The sequence below is a fragment of the Protopterus annectens genome, chromosome 1.part1 (genome assembly GCF_019279795.1).
Source record: "Protopterus annectens isolate FY-2018-M chromosome 1.part1, PAN1.0, whole genome shotgun sequence".
Classification (NCBI taxonomy): domain Eukaryota; kingdom Metazoa; phylum Chordata; order Ceratodontiformes; family Protopteridae; genus Protopterus; species Protopterus annectens.
Window position 1 is genome coordinate 81329026 of NC_056726.1, and position 15749 is coordinate 81344774.

At 36.4% G+C, this 15749-nt stretch overlaps 1 protein-coding gene across 1 annotated transcript in view; it reads left to right on the forward strand.

Moving 5' to 3' along the window:
- The window catches only part of TPO (thyroid peroxidase), a 1574682-nt gene that overhangs the window by 1203687 nt on the left and 355246 nt on the right, over positions 1 to 15749 (forward strand). Inside the window, exon 5 of the mRNA XM_044086790.1 lies at positions 4324 to 4839. Within this exon, the coding sequence (XP_043942725.1) occupies positions 4324 to 4839 (516 nt within the window). The remainder of the gene's footprint in view (positions 1 to 4323; positions 4840 to 15749) is intronic.

Below are 15749 nucleotides of genomic sequence, written 5' to 3' on the forward strand. Positions count from 1 at the left end.
AACTAGAGTGACCCCAGAGGTTCCCTACAAAAGGAATACAAGGCATAACGAACCTGCCTTATGCAGAGCCCCTTAAAGCCATTTCCCTCTACTCAGTCCCCTATAGATTGTTGAGGAGTGATCTCTACCTGGTTAACAAGGCATCTGCAAACCCCACACTTATGAATCTCCTGCCTATTCATAGTCAAAGAACACAAGAAATACAAGGTCTAGAGACATGAATTTTGTCTGTGACTTAAAAAGAACATGCTGGAGAGACAGATATGTATCTCAGCGACTGCCTCTCCTATGGAACTGGCTTCCCATCCATGTGAAACTGAGTCTATTACCCAGTTTAAGCACAACCTAGACCAGTGGATGTGAAATAGGAAATGTACACTGGGCCTGGCACCCTTGACCCTTATGGACAGAGGTAACTTACAAATGCCTGACCTTCAATGTCCTATTAGGATACAGGACATCATTATTTGTTCAGGAAAACTTGTCTAAGCTTAGAAAGGCCCCAGGATTATTAGCCTAGTAACAATCTATGAATCTATGAATCTGCAGTGATATTCTGAGTCTTGTTAAAGTACTACAGGGCAACCAACAACATTTTGAGTCTTGCTGTTACACTATATGGCAAACGGCATGTTTCTCACTTAGAAAGCAATAACAAATGTAAACATCCAGTGACAGAGAAATTTCATAGTGTTGCCATTTGTTGACCATGAACTGCTAAATGTTGAAGATACTACACAAGAAAAACATTGTAGTGTGGTATTTGTTATTAAAGCAATATCACAATTTTGTCAATGTATATTAAAATAAGACAGTGGTAAAAGTATGGCAATAAAACTATACTTTCACAAAACAGGTTAGATTACTGCAAGAATTATTTGTCTTCATTTTAGGAAGGGGAACACTGTTTTTAGTAATTTCTATAGAAGGAATATGTATAACAATGTACTACAAACTAAACACAAGCAACAGATGTCAACCTTTGAATGTAATGGTATCAAACAGTATGATTTACATAAACACCATATGTTAACAGCTGCAGTTGATATGACTATACATGTACTAGCCAGTAATGTTTTATTTATTGATCTTTTGTTGACTATGTTAGTCCTAACAGGCTAGTGGCCTTTTTCAGGGAACATCTGAGGTGATATTTATAATACTAGGGGAAATTTGTCCAAGGCATCAAGGAGCTTCCCCTTCTGTTTTTGACCGATGGTACAAGGCCTTTTACATCCACCTGATCTACTGCCAACTCAAGCAGATGGGATCTTGATTTAAAGTCTGATCTGAAGGACAGTACACTCAGAAGTGCTTTACCCTTCCCTTATGCTGCACTGCAGTGTCAGCAATCTATCTGCCTGGTGTCAGAGTAGAACCCGCAGCCTTCTACAACAAAGTTGAGTATATTACCTGTTGCACCGCTGAGACTGCATTCTTTTAGCTTACTGTGAACAAGCATCCTGTTTTGGCTAGTAACAAATACTTATATTCTCTTGTGATTCTGATGCCCCTTAGAACTATTTTAAGTTATTTTAGTAAACTGCTTTAACTGCTTGACAGCAGTAGTAGAAGTAATTATCTATGAATTTTAAAGACAAACTCTGCAGGCTCAGACCTTAAGTCAGAAACATGCAATTTTGTCTGTATTATCAGAGCATAATGTAAAATGACAGCATGTCAGTTCAGTGTAGGCAGAGCAGAATTAAGGCATGATAAATGCGAGCATTATAAGTTGAAACATAAAGCAGAACAGAATGCTAAAGAAGCACAAGGTGAGATAAGACCTTACATGAAATTAAATTCTGTCTCTGTAATTCCAGTTTTTGTAGTTCTTCAGCTCTTTTTTCAGTCTCAGACCCTGCTAAATTTTCTTGTTCTATGATTTGATGGTATCATGTGCAACATGCTTTTTAAAATACTGTTCTGGAATGCCTATATGTATCCTCTCAAGGGAGATAAGTTGCCAGTGACACACTGCTGAATGCTATGCATTGAAACAGGTTAACTATGAGCTGACTAGCTTCATTCTGTTGCAGTTAGTATGGCTGCTGCGTTACCACTGCAAAAGTGGTACACGGAGACTCTTATGTTTCTTGCACCATTGCATCCTCGTGTGCTGTGATACAATGGGTGACAGACTAAATATGATCCTCAGCTGTCAGATGACACAGCAACAGTGGGAGTCATCAACAAGTCCCTTAGTGAAAGTGTGGAAAGCATCTAACATACACTCAGAACTACCCGTCCTTGCAATATTTTTGGATTTTGTCTTTTTTTCATGAACCTTGCCTTCAAGAATTCCTGATATTCACTCCCCTCATAAACATGGAATAATCAGAAACTAGCAATTTCTATTAAATGTTGTACATTTAAAATATTCATGTAACACATAAACATTTATAATTCAGCTTGGCCATTGTGTTAGTATAGTGGCCTGCTGAAATCTGCTGTGGACCATTTTGGTCCAGCATATTTTAATCTCTTTTTTATGACTGTACTTCTGGCTCTAGGCCTCTCTACATTACATTATCACAGCATAATTTCATTAAATATAGTTTGTCTGTTTAAGTTAGTAGCTTACCCTACTCTACTAAAGCATGCACCTTCTTCTAGTAGCTCATGACACTTAACAGGCACATGATTTTGCAGCTAAACAACCCCTAATGACATGTGAATAATTATGTAGTGAACCCACAATACCAGGCCTTAACAGAAACTTATGGAGATGTGTCATACCCTCCTTCATCTTTTTTTTTTTTTTTTTTTTGTAGAGTGGGCGCTACAGAAGACAGGAACAAAAAGTAAGAATAACTAACACATTGGGTCAGATTTGACCTAAACTATCCACTAAGGAGTGAAAGGTGTGACTGTACACTTCTTTCTTGTATGAAAACCATGGTAAGCTCTAATAAGATAAACAATGAAAAAAACATATCAGAAATATTAACTGAAGAGCAAGTAAGAACTGTAGTCCAAAGCTTTGCTATAATCAGCAGGCATAGTTTCAGTAAACAAGCAACATGTATATTCACTGCATATAATGATTTCTGAAATTCATAAAAGTAGTATTTCCTTTTTGCAACATTTTCGTACAAAAGGATTATACATCATCTGAAAACAAAATGGTTGATCCTTGATGCCATTAAAATGGAAAGTGATATAGACATTTTTTGTTATCATTAAAAGATGAATTAGTTTCATTAGTTTTCCTTCTTAAACTTTATAAACTTACCCCTTATGCAATAAACTGATCACTGTCTAAAGTAAAGTGAAGAAACTGAGATATAGAGACATTTTCAGTATCTGCTTCCTGTTACTGTTCTCAAAAGTACAGCATAATGACCTTATCAAGAGCACTTTTATTCCAAGAGGCCAAGTGTGCTAGCTATGACAATATCCTAAGTACAATTCAAAAAGATTTGCCTGCAATAAACCAAGTTAAAAGAAGCTCTCATGTGTAAGGCTTTATTTCTGAAACATGTCAACATCTTCTAAAATAACATGAATTGGGGGTATGAAGGCCACTGTCAGTGCTGTTATTAAAGGCACTCAGTTTGACCAAATGACCAGCTGTCTGACTGCAGATGAGTCATACACACAGATGTCCAAACATAAAGCTTAGCGAGGACAGCATGACACATTACACATTATTTCAAGGACTATATTTTATTGATGAAGTAAAGCACAGAAAAGCTATAAATATATAGCCCTAGGTTTTCAAAGATGGCTGTGGTAACTGCATGATGCATTGAATTTGTTAAATATTACTTTAGTTGTACTGTTGACCCAACATTTTTTAGAACTTCTGCTTTCACACAACTGTACAAAAGATCTGCATTTTTTTATTTCATTCGTAATTATAAACCACTTCAGAGCAACATTGTCTAACTATGCCCCCAGATATTTATCATGTTTCACCACAATATAAGTAAAATGCTTAAATATTATTAAAACAGTGTGAAAATGAATCATATGTGTAGTAAGATATCAGTAAACATACCATATAAAAAGTTTGCAGCTAAGAAAACCATCCTTCCTGAGCTTTATTGAAGACTAATTAAGATGAAATAGTAGCACTGCAAATAAATTACATGTTAAACAAAGGTTCTATGGGAGAAATAGGAAATGATTTATTGTACATATGCATTATGGAGATATAAGACCTTTTAGTAAATTAGGAGATATCTTTCTAATAAGTGTGAATTTGCTAAATATAGGAATCGTGCTTACTTTTAACATATAACTTCAGCATTTATGCTGTGACACAATGTCTACAGTTACTTTATTAGAATCTTACATATTCTATCATATTTTTTGCAGTTATCAAGTAATGATACTCTCGGCTCAAGAACCAGCTGTTTACCATTTTATCGCTCTTCAGCAGCATGTGGTACAGGAGATCAGGGAGTTCTTTTTGGCAACCTGACTTTGTCTAATCCACGAGAACAGATGAATGGACTGAGCTCATTTCTAGATGCCTCAACCCTCTATGGAAGCACTCCTGCACTAGAAAAGAGACTGAGGAATCTTACCAGTGAGGAGGGGCTGCTTCGCGTAAATACACAGTATACAGATAATGGACGAGACTATTTACCTTTTGTGGACAAGGTTCCTTCTGCATGCGCACAAGATCCAAAAGCCTCAAAAAAGGAAAGGATTGAGTGCTTCTTTGCTGGAGACAGCAGATCTAGTGAACTTACTTCTCTAGCTGCAGTACACACTCTGTGGCTGCGTGAGCACAACCGTTTGGCTCGTGCACTCAAGAAACTGAACTCACACTGGACTGCTGAGATTGTTTATCAAGAGACTAGGAAGATTGTCGGTGCACTGCATCAGGTATATCATTCATTAACATCTTTCAAGAAAAATATTGACAGAATTAAACCTAATGCCTAATGCAATGTGATGACCATTTTGATGCCCAACAGTAAGATTTATTTTAGTTTTATTTAAGTAGACTAGCTCACTTACGCACATTATACTGTAGACAGGATAAATAAATTAATTTAGACAAAAGCATACATTAAATATTCAAAAATATAGTATGGAGGCAAACTCATAGACTTACCACATCAGAATCAACTTTATTTAGGCTAGATGAAGTCAGAAAGTCAAGTAAGATATACAAAAATAAATCAATATTAATTATTGCAGTTGCATGTGGTATAGTTTTGTTGTACACTTCCTCATTTTTCTTTAATGGATGGGGTGATAAATCGGGTTTTTACTTGTAAAAGAAGAGAGTTCCATAACTTTGGATACAAGGAGGTGAAGCCAGTAATATAATTAAAGGAATAGTGAGATAACATTAACGTTAACTTGTTATGAAGAACTTATTTTTTCTAGGTTATAATCTTAGTAAGGATCATATGGTTTCTGCTATAAAATCTTGTACATCAAAGTAGCTGAACATAAAATGCACCTTTGTGTGATGGAAAACATACTTGCTTTTTGGAAATAAGGCAATGTTTCAGTCTAGGGACTGAACAATAAATGACAAATTGTATTGAATGCCTCTTGTAAATTGTAGGAATTTCATTAGGCAGTAGAAGTAATAAGATGCAACACATACATAGATATAAGAAATATAACTCCTTTATAAAGAGTCTTTTTATCTTCTTTTGTGTTAACAGATGTGAGATTTTGTAACAGAGTCATACAAGAGTTTTATCTGTTGCTAGCTTTGTAAAGAGGGGACTTGTTACTTAATGACATCCTACTTAGGACTGATCTGCTTGAATATATTTTTCCCCACAGTCTGCACATTCCTGGTTTATCAGGTTTGAGCCATAATCACCATGGATGGTGAGATACAACAAACTGTCAAAGCAGGTTGGAGCATATCTGCATTTTCTCACAATAAAGTTTGAAAGACTGCAACAAGTAACACAAATCCCACATTACCAAGACACATAGCAACACCAGTGTCTCACCTACTAAGCCCTTAAGGCATAACAGTTAAAGAACACATTTTCTTTTCCTTGGAGACTCCATAGTGAGACACACAGATGTCTTACTCACCAGGTTAGATAATGAGAAAGTCACAGCCAGCCGCTTGTTAGATGCCAGGATTCATCAGATCACGCAAGCACTCATGTCTCTTTGCGACAAGTACCATTATGACTCTGTCATAGCTCATGTTGGAGTGAACAAACTGAGATGTACCTCACTGGACTATATGAAGAGATACATGACTGAGCTCTCCACATATGTGTCCCAGGCAGGTGTGTCTGTAGCCTTGAGCAGCATAATACCCTCTCCTAGAATGATGCCACACGATAAACAAAAAAATGATCAATTTCAATAATTGGCTTAGTCTTTAGCATCATTCAAAGGGGATGCAGTTTCTGTCAGACTGGGATGATATGGTTGACTAACCTCACTTCTTTGCCAGAGATGGTTTACACCTGACACCACTAGGCTTTCAGCTGCTGGCAAAGGTTCTTGCCTCTCCTATAATACCTTTTTAAGGCAAGGTCTCAAAAACAAAATTGCTGATATGAAAATTGCCAACCATAACAAAATAAGGGTTATGCTAAGAGCTTAAACCAAACACTGCACACTATAGAAGCACTTATATCACTAGAGGATGTAAATGTCTGTGCAGTCACAGAAACCTGGTTTAAGGTCTCAGAGAGTACCCCAGCCTTTCAAAGGTGCAATGCCTTCCACACCTTTAGACTACAAAACAAATGTGTGAGAAGCAAAGGATGGGTGTTTCTGTCTATATTAGAGATAAATTTACCTCCCAACTAGTTAGACTGGAAAACTCCATGGAGTTACTCCAAGTTCAGATTAGTGTGGTTAAATCCCCTATTCATGTCATAGCTAGCTATAGATCCTACTCCATGGATCATGATGTGTGAGGCCTACTTAACCAATCTGGTGTTAACCCAAATATTGCCAAATATTCTGGTCATGGGGATTTCAATTATCCCACCATCAACTGAGAAACCTACTTCAGCACTGACTCAGTAGCACAGAAGTTCCTTGACTCTGTTAACTAAAATGCCCTGGAACAAATTGTTCTAACTCCAACAAAAGGAACAAACATACTAGATCTGGTCCTCACTAATGTGACAATCAGATGCACCACTGCAACTGTCAGACCATTATTAGATAAATCTGACCACAAATCAGTCACCTTCAAACTGGTAGTAACACCAGGACTTACAAAGGGCAAAGTCAGACTAAAAAACTGCGCCAAAGCAAACTATTCCCTCCTACGGGAAGGTATAAATACATTCCAAGCCTCATCCCCAGGTAGAAGTGGTAACTACACCAAAGGTTATGCTAAGTACTGTACAGTCACATGTATAAGTGTATAAACTTGGTTGTTCCAGAGAGGAACAAAGCCAGAGCCCCAAGTAAAAAAAAAAGCCATCCTAGCAGACATCCAGCATCAACAAACTTTACAACAAATGCAAAAAGTTGCTGTCTAAGAAAACTAAGGCAAGGCCCCAACAATAGAAAAGTACCCTCGTCAGCCTCAACAGGCAAATAAGACAACACATCAAATACTCTAAGGGTAACTTTAAGAAAATCTAGCAATCAAAGTCAAGGATATTCTTAAGGCCTTTTACAGCTACATACATAGCTTAAAAGGTAAGACCCAAGCATGTGCCAAACTGGTGATTAACAATATCACACACACTGATCCCACAGATATAGCAAACCTGCTAATGGACATATTTGGCAAAAATTTCACTCCCTTATCCCCTCCAAACTTATCACAAGCCTTGCCCCCAACTTCCCCCTTACCCCATATAGCTGAAGAGCAGGTCATTAAAGCCTTGTCTAAGGCAAAAAAATGGGACCAGACGGCATCCCAGGCTGCCTTCTAAACAAACTAAAACATAAACTAGCATCAGCATTAAGTAGCCTATTCAATCACAGCCTAACCACTGGCTTTGTTCCTGCAGAATAGAGAACAGCAACAGTTATTCCCCTCCACAAAGGTGGCTTAGAAACAGACCCAGGGAATTATAGACCCATAAGTCTGACCAGCCTAATCTGTAAAGCCATGGAACGTATCATCATGGACCTCATAAATAAAGATATAGGTAACCTCCAAACCCTGGATATGGCACAATTTGTCTTTGCCAAGGGCAGATCTTGCTTGTTGAACCTGGAGGATTTCTTTGAAAATATGACCGGGGCCATTGGTGAGGGCAAATCTGTGCACACAGCATACCTCAACTTAACTAAGGCCTCTGACACAATCCCACACTCAGGCATTACTGATAAACTTAACAAACTGAATGTAAACACCTTTGTTGTAAGATGGCTCACAAACCAGTCACAGACTATCAAAGTGGGTGATTCTACATCAACCAGCAGATCTGTCACCAGCAGGGTGCCACAAGGGTCAGTGCTGGGCCCCCTACTGTTTGGTATATACTTCTCAGAAGTTCAGGCTAAAACTAAGAGGCTATGGCTGACAAAGTTTGTGGACGACTGCAAACTGGGTGCAATTAATGAATCTCCAAATGATGTCAGTATACTTCAGGAGGGTCTTACGCAGACCAAACACTGGGTGTCTTAGTCACAGTCTCAAACTGAATGCAAATAAATGAATCCTCATTCCTTTCAGTAAAAACAATGTCCCTTCACACTATCAAATTAACAATACCCTATGTACCTACGAAGTGGTAAAAGATCTGAGAGTGCCGGTGCACTGCAACCTTAACTTTGACCACCATGTGTCTACTGTAATAAGGAAGGCTTTCTACATAGCACACTTGATTAGCACTGGCATTGTCTTTAGAGCAAAGGAGGTTATAACTCATCTATACTCATCACTAATCAGGCCCATAATTGAATATAACCCCTGTTTGGCATGTACTGTGCAAAGTACCTGCAGTAATTGTAGAGACCTCAGAGGCCTTACACAGACTGCCTAAAGTCCCTGTCACTATAATCAGTATCAATTAGACTTGTTAGGAGAGACTTATGGCTGGCTTACAGAGCAATCTTTGACCCAAACCTAATGAATTTGCTGCACATCAGTAAATCAAATGGGACTAGAGCTACCCATTCCAGGGACCTAAATATGGCCTGCAACTTGAATATGACATACTGGAGGGACAGAGTTGTCTCCCAGTCACTGCTGCATGTTTGGAATAGGGTGCCAATTCATGTGAAGCAGAGTACCTCTATGACACTGTTCAAATTGAACCTGGATGAGTGAAGGGGCGCCATAAATTCTTACTGGGGATAGCATCCACAATCCTCCTGGGCATGGGCAGTCATTAATAAATACAATCCTTGGTATTGACTAGAGTATCTATGGTATTACATTGGGATGAAATGGCTAGGCTTGAAATGACCTCCTGGTTGATAGCCTAGTAACCTCCTATGATCCTATGAAAGTATTCATATAAAAATCTGTCATATGGCTGATTTTGCCTTATGCTGTATAGTGAAGGCTGAAACAGGTGATAATACTTCTTCTAGAAAATACTGAGATGATGCATTTGATTTTCTGCTTATATTATAGTCATGATGTCATTGTGTGAGGCTCCAGAATGTGATTCAAGATTCCTTTTTACACTATTTGAAGCTTTCCTAGCTCTTTTATTATATTTATAGACCCCTGATTTCTGCATTCAGCAAATGAAAGAAAGCCTGTTCTACTTTCTGCTTCCTTAGTAATTGCTTTGTACTGATGATGAACTGATTTCTGTAATAATTGACCTAAAGGTGGTAGTGACACTGCAGTACAATATACTGGAAATCTCCCCTCACTTTGATCTCCACTCCCACCCAGTCATCATCTTCCATCACAGTGCAGCCCTCATGTGTTATTACATTTATATTTGTTCTAAGACCATGTAGAATAATGAAAAGACCTTGATAGTGTGTTTTATTTGTACTGATTTCATTCAAGTTGGATATGCTTTATGTATGCATATTGAGCCTGTGCCCTTTAACAAGTATTTATGCAATGTCAGTTGCTGGTGTTTTGGTATATATAACACTCTACTGATGCAGTAAAATCCATCAGTCCTTTGTAGTGGAAAAAGGCACCACAAAGTACCAGAAAGTATTTTTTGCTGAAAAGATTAAGTACTTTTGTCGTTATATATCACAGACTTCTTCTGAATCTAAGTAAAACACATTAACACAAATTAAATAGCCCTCCAAATTAAATCACATGATATCAAGCACCAATCAACAAACAACCATCATTAAGAAACACATATCCATATCATAGAAATTTATGTATATCAAATAAAAACAATAAAATTTAACTGACAAACAAAATATTGATTCCAAAAATTTGAAAACTAGACAATACATAAAGAAAACCTTTATGTAACTACAGACAGAAAATGTATCTCATATAAAACAATACTTCACATGGCAACTATATGTCATATGAATATAACCTCAAAGCACGTGCTGCAGATATGTTTTCATTTAAACCAGGTACCATATGCGCATTTAACTTAATTTGCCATAAAAGTTTTTTAAACTCAATAAGGTCTACCCAAGGTCTCCCAGGATTCTTTTATATCATCTCCAAACCATAAAATAAAAATGTATGTGAAGGTGACTGAGAAATACTTTAACCAGGGAATTATTTTTGTTTTGTTTCTGATGTCAGACATATGTTTATATATTCTGTCTTTAAATCTCCTCTTAGTTTTGCCAATATAAAATCCATCACTATCCTGGCATATCACCGCATAAATAATCCCTACAGAACTACAAGTACAACAGCAGTTGGCTCGAACCAAACATTTTATAGTTTCAGACTCTTTATGCAACAAAAAATTACACTGTGAACAAAATTCTCCCCTATAAGTACCTAGTTTTTTTTGTTTGAGGTACCCAAAGTTGGAATATCACTGTGTTCTAAATAATTTTTAAACATTTTACCCCTTTTGTAAACAATACATGGCTTTGTACCAAGTGAATACACTATTCCATCGAATCAAGAAAATAGCCTCCAATTATTGGTCAAAGACCTAGTGATATTTAAATAGTCTAGGCTATACTTAGTAACAAATGAACACTTATACAAACTTCTATTACAAGTTTCACTTTCCTTTTTTATAAACAGAACCATTAACATGATCAAGTAATGGTATAATTTTACCATTTTTCCTTTTTTATTAAGAACTTCGTTAAAAAATCTTTGAACTACACTTTCAGGGTACCCCCTGAATAAAACATGCTACTAAAATATGACATTGGGAAATAAATTTAGTTTCATTTGATACCATTCTTGCAAGTGTAATATACTATCCCTTAACAATTTAATTTTTCTGATGATCGTGATGGCAACTTGAATAATGTAATAAATTATTAGAATAAGTTAGTTTTCTATAAATAGTAATTCATCTTAGTATCACTATAATTTTATGTAAAATGTAAAAATTGCATAGTGTTATTCAAGAATGTAATAAACTCATTCATTTCTATAACAGATCTATTCCAAATAATAAAAATGTCATCTAAAAAATGGACATATAAGCTCCAGGGTCTGGATTCTAATGTGGAAAATATAAATTTCTTCTCCCATTGGAGCATAACAATATTGGCAAATATGGGGGCACAAGCGGCCCCCATAGCTACACGTCTTTTTTGCAAAAAAGTACTTTTAAGAATGGTTTCCACAAATGTATCCGAAATGTTAACATCATCATTACTAAAATCTATTAATTCCAGAAAAAATTTGTGAGACCATTCAAGGTCGATATCATGCAGAATGACATTAAATAAATTGGTAACATCAATTGTAAGAAAAAAATGTATCATCCCAAAATGGAGCTTCTCTTAGCTTTGTCAAAAAATCCCATGAATCTCGACAAAGATGGTCAGAGGTGGGGGTGAATTTTAGATCTTCCAGCATCAGCTATTAGTCAAAAGGGGGATTTATAAATATATTTATGAATCTTAGGAATTCCAAAGATGGAAGGAACCATAAGATATTTAGAATCTAAGAACAATAAAAATTCATGACTAATCTGGCCTTGTACATACATATCCTCAGGTAATAAATCAATTTTCTTATAAGAGATATTAACAGAATTCTATGAAGATTCTTCATAAAGCTCATAATCAAATAAATGCTCATTCATAGAGTTCACATAATTCAACTGGGACATAATAACCACCCCACCCCCTTTGTCAGGTTTCATAACCTAAATGGTCTTATTAAAACTAAGTCTTCTAAGCAAGTCATACAGTGAGATTATACACAACCATAGATTCGTTACTCTTTAAAAATTACCTAAAGTCAAACTCACACTATTTCTCAAAAATAATGAAAGGCAGAGAGATAGGGGGATTAAACACACTTTTCCTATTCAGATTAATTTGGCTCATATTGTAAACTTCTTTCATTAAACAACAATTTAAAATTCAACCCACTTAAGTATAGCTTAAGATCAATGATCAAGTCCTCAATTTTGGATCTAACGGAGGGGACAAAAGTAAATCCTTTACTTAAAAGTTCTGCATAGTCACCTCCAAAAACTTCTTGCTTCGTTCATGATTCCTACTTCCCCACTTCCCGCCATCAGTAACATACCAATCTCTTTATTTAATCATGCTTCGTCTCAGCTTATTCTGTATTCTAATCCTCCTATAGAGTAATCTCTTCTCCTACCATGACTCAGTAATATCTCTCAGCATTTCTTTAACTCTGTTCCAACCACATACCCATACTTCTCCTTAAACTGCCCACACATTGCACCAAACCTGTTTAAGGATGCCCTTTACCTTTACCCCAAATATAGACTGATTGACTTCATTTCAACTCAAATAAAATAAAAGTAAATGAAACAATATTGTCCAAAAACAAGAATCAGTAATAACTCAAGGTACTAAAATCCTCACAGGAAGAGACATTCACCCTAATTCTGACCCCACCTATCACAACTGATGTCAAGAGAATTCTCTTATACACTCTGTTCTAACCCCACAATGATCAAACTCCAACCCCAGTAATCCAACTTTTGTTACTATAAATATTAGAAGTATAAGAAATAAAACTACTGAACTACATGCCTGGATTACTCAATTCTTGCTATAACTGAAACTTGGCTTAAACCCAGCACAAAGTACTCTGAAATTATATCTCCAGCTATAATATCATCTGTAATGGCTGTATAAAGACAACTACCACATTTCCTCTACAACAAACCAATACCAAAATTAAATTTAGCAGAGCTTCTTATTACTTTACTAAAAATAAACAAATATATATCACTGTCTTTTACATCTCTCCTGGTGACAATACAGCTACACTGGACTATATCTTACATTGCTTATCCATAACAATTCCCCAAGTAAAAAATGCAACTAGATGATGTCACTATCAGTTGGTTGGACATAGCCTCTAACTTTCCTACATCTAGCATAAATGTATACGGTTTGACACAACTAATTAATAGGACCACACATTATAGCAAGACATCAAATTCCTTATTAGAGTGGATCATAGTGTCAGACCATAGCTAATTCACCACAAGTGGTACAATGGCAGACCTTCTCAGTGGCCATCTCCCAGTCTATACAACCAGACATATCACATAGTTTGCTTATAAAACAACGCACAACCTGTCCAAGTCTAACCCAGAAATATCCATTACTACTCTATCATCTATTAACTAGAATATCATAAAATCCATTTCATTAGATGATGCTACAGATGAATTCAGTTCAACTGTCCTAGATATCCTAAATAGCCTTGCAGCTCCTAGAAGGAAGAGACTAAAATTAAATAATGCAATTCAAATATCCAAAAGAGTAGAAAGCTAACGCAGGATACAGAAGAAGGATGGAAAGAATGGCAAAAATACCACAATAACTCAAAAACTTCAGAATGCTCCACAACTATACTCAAAAGAAAATAAATGCAGACAAAAGACTATACTATAACAATGTTCAGTACAGTAATAAATATAAACCTAAAAAATGTAGTCAGCCATTAAAGAAATCTTACATCCTGGTCAAAAAGTCAACCCTAACCCCTCTCCCAATAACTCACCACTCAAAACTGCAATATAATTCAACCCTTATTTTACAGAATGTATAGCATCCCTAACCAAAGATTCTCAACTTCCAATTCCAACCCTGCCCAAAAGCCACATATTGCCACATCCACTTTCATCTTCAAACCTGTGCCTACATCCTATATCAAATGCAAAAACTCTTAAACAAACTCAAACTATGTTCTACTTCAGCTGATTACCTTCTAAGTGAATATCTTAAAATAGCAGGCAATAGAATTGCCTATCCTGTCTCAATCCTTATAAGTAGGTCATTCCAACAATTCCACATTCCCTCTCACTGGGAAAAAAAATCACACATTATCCTACTACAGGATGGAAGAAATTCAACAGACATTACTTTAAACCTATAGCAATCTTATCTCCCATCTAAAAAAATACTTGAAATATTTATTCAAAATCAATTGCTAAACTACTTCCTGCAGGAAGAACTCCTCCTTGTCTAAGGCCTTCAACACAGTTTGGTGCAGCAAACGTCTACTTCAAATATCCTGACTAGGTCTTTCTCAGCCACACTTCTATGCTTCAAAAACTACCTGTCCAGTAGGTTTCAGTCAGTAAAATGGCACTCCACCTTCTCTCCATACCTCCTAGTCACCACTGATGCATCACAAGATGCTATCATTGGTCCACTCCTCTTTTATATTCTCACTAATACCCTTCACACATCTATACAACAGACCTCCCTACTGCAATATACAAATAATGCCACATACTTATCTGACAACATAGCACATCTCCAAAAACTTACTCAGGAGGTTTAACTGCCAATGAACCATGGCATTGTAACTCACAACTCATGCTGAACCCCCAAAATATAAACTGCTTACTTTTATCCCCAAATTCCTATCTTATAAAAAGCTAAATTTAAAATCCCCTCTTCGTAATACAACCACTGAATTCAGTTCTCATAACAAATTACTAGGGATGACAGTGTTTGATAATCTTAAATTTGACCTGCTTATACAAAATTACATTAAAAATCCAGCAAAAAACACTACAGATGCTTTACAGAGCCAAAAAGTTTTTCACCAGCACAACTAAAACTATACTTGCTGCTACTTACCTCCTCTCCCCTCTACTTTATGGCACGTCCATGATTACTAACCTCCCAATATCATAAAAGTCAAAACCTGAATAATGATATAATAAAGTGACTAAATTTGCTTTAAATATTCCTTTCAGAACCTACTACTGTATAGGACGAAAAACCCTAAATTGGTTAGAACCACCCCATCAACAAAGATATACACAGCTTCTTATCACCTATAAAATTATCTAGTTTCCATCTGCTTGTCCAGCACTAAATACCATTCTCCACAACTATGTTCCTTATTGGTCATTAGGACCCACTGACCAAAACCTCCTCATTGTCCACAAACCTATCAAATCTGCTGAGCATGGTCTGTACTCATACCGTGTTGCTAAGCCCTGGAGCTCTTTATCTGTATCCATCAGGTCAATACCCTCCCTTCAGTTATTTAAAACCATTCAAAAGACTTCCTAGCCAAAATCTGTATCTGCTCTTGCTCAATCCCAGGATAAATTATACTACTAAATATGAACAAGTACCTTTTCATACCTTAAAATTCTTCATTATCCCTTCATCACTCACTTCCTTACTTGAATCAGTTTCTCTCCCCCGACTTTCCAAATATGCCATAAACCTGTTTTTTTCTTTCACTTCATGTTACAAGTCCTATTTGTATTATGCTAACTTAC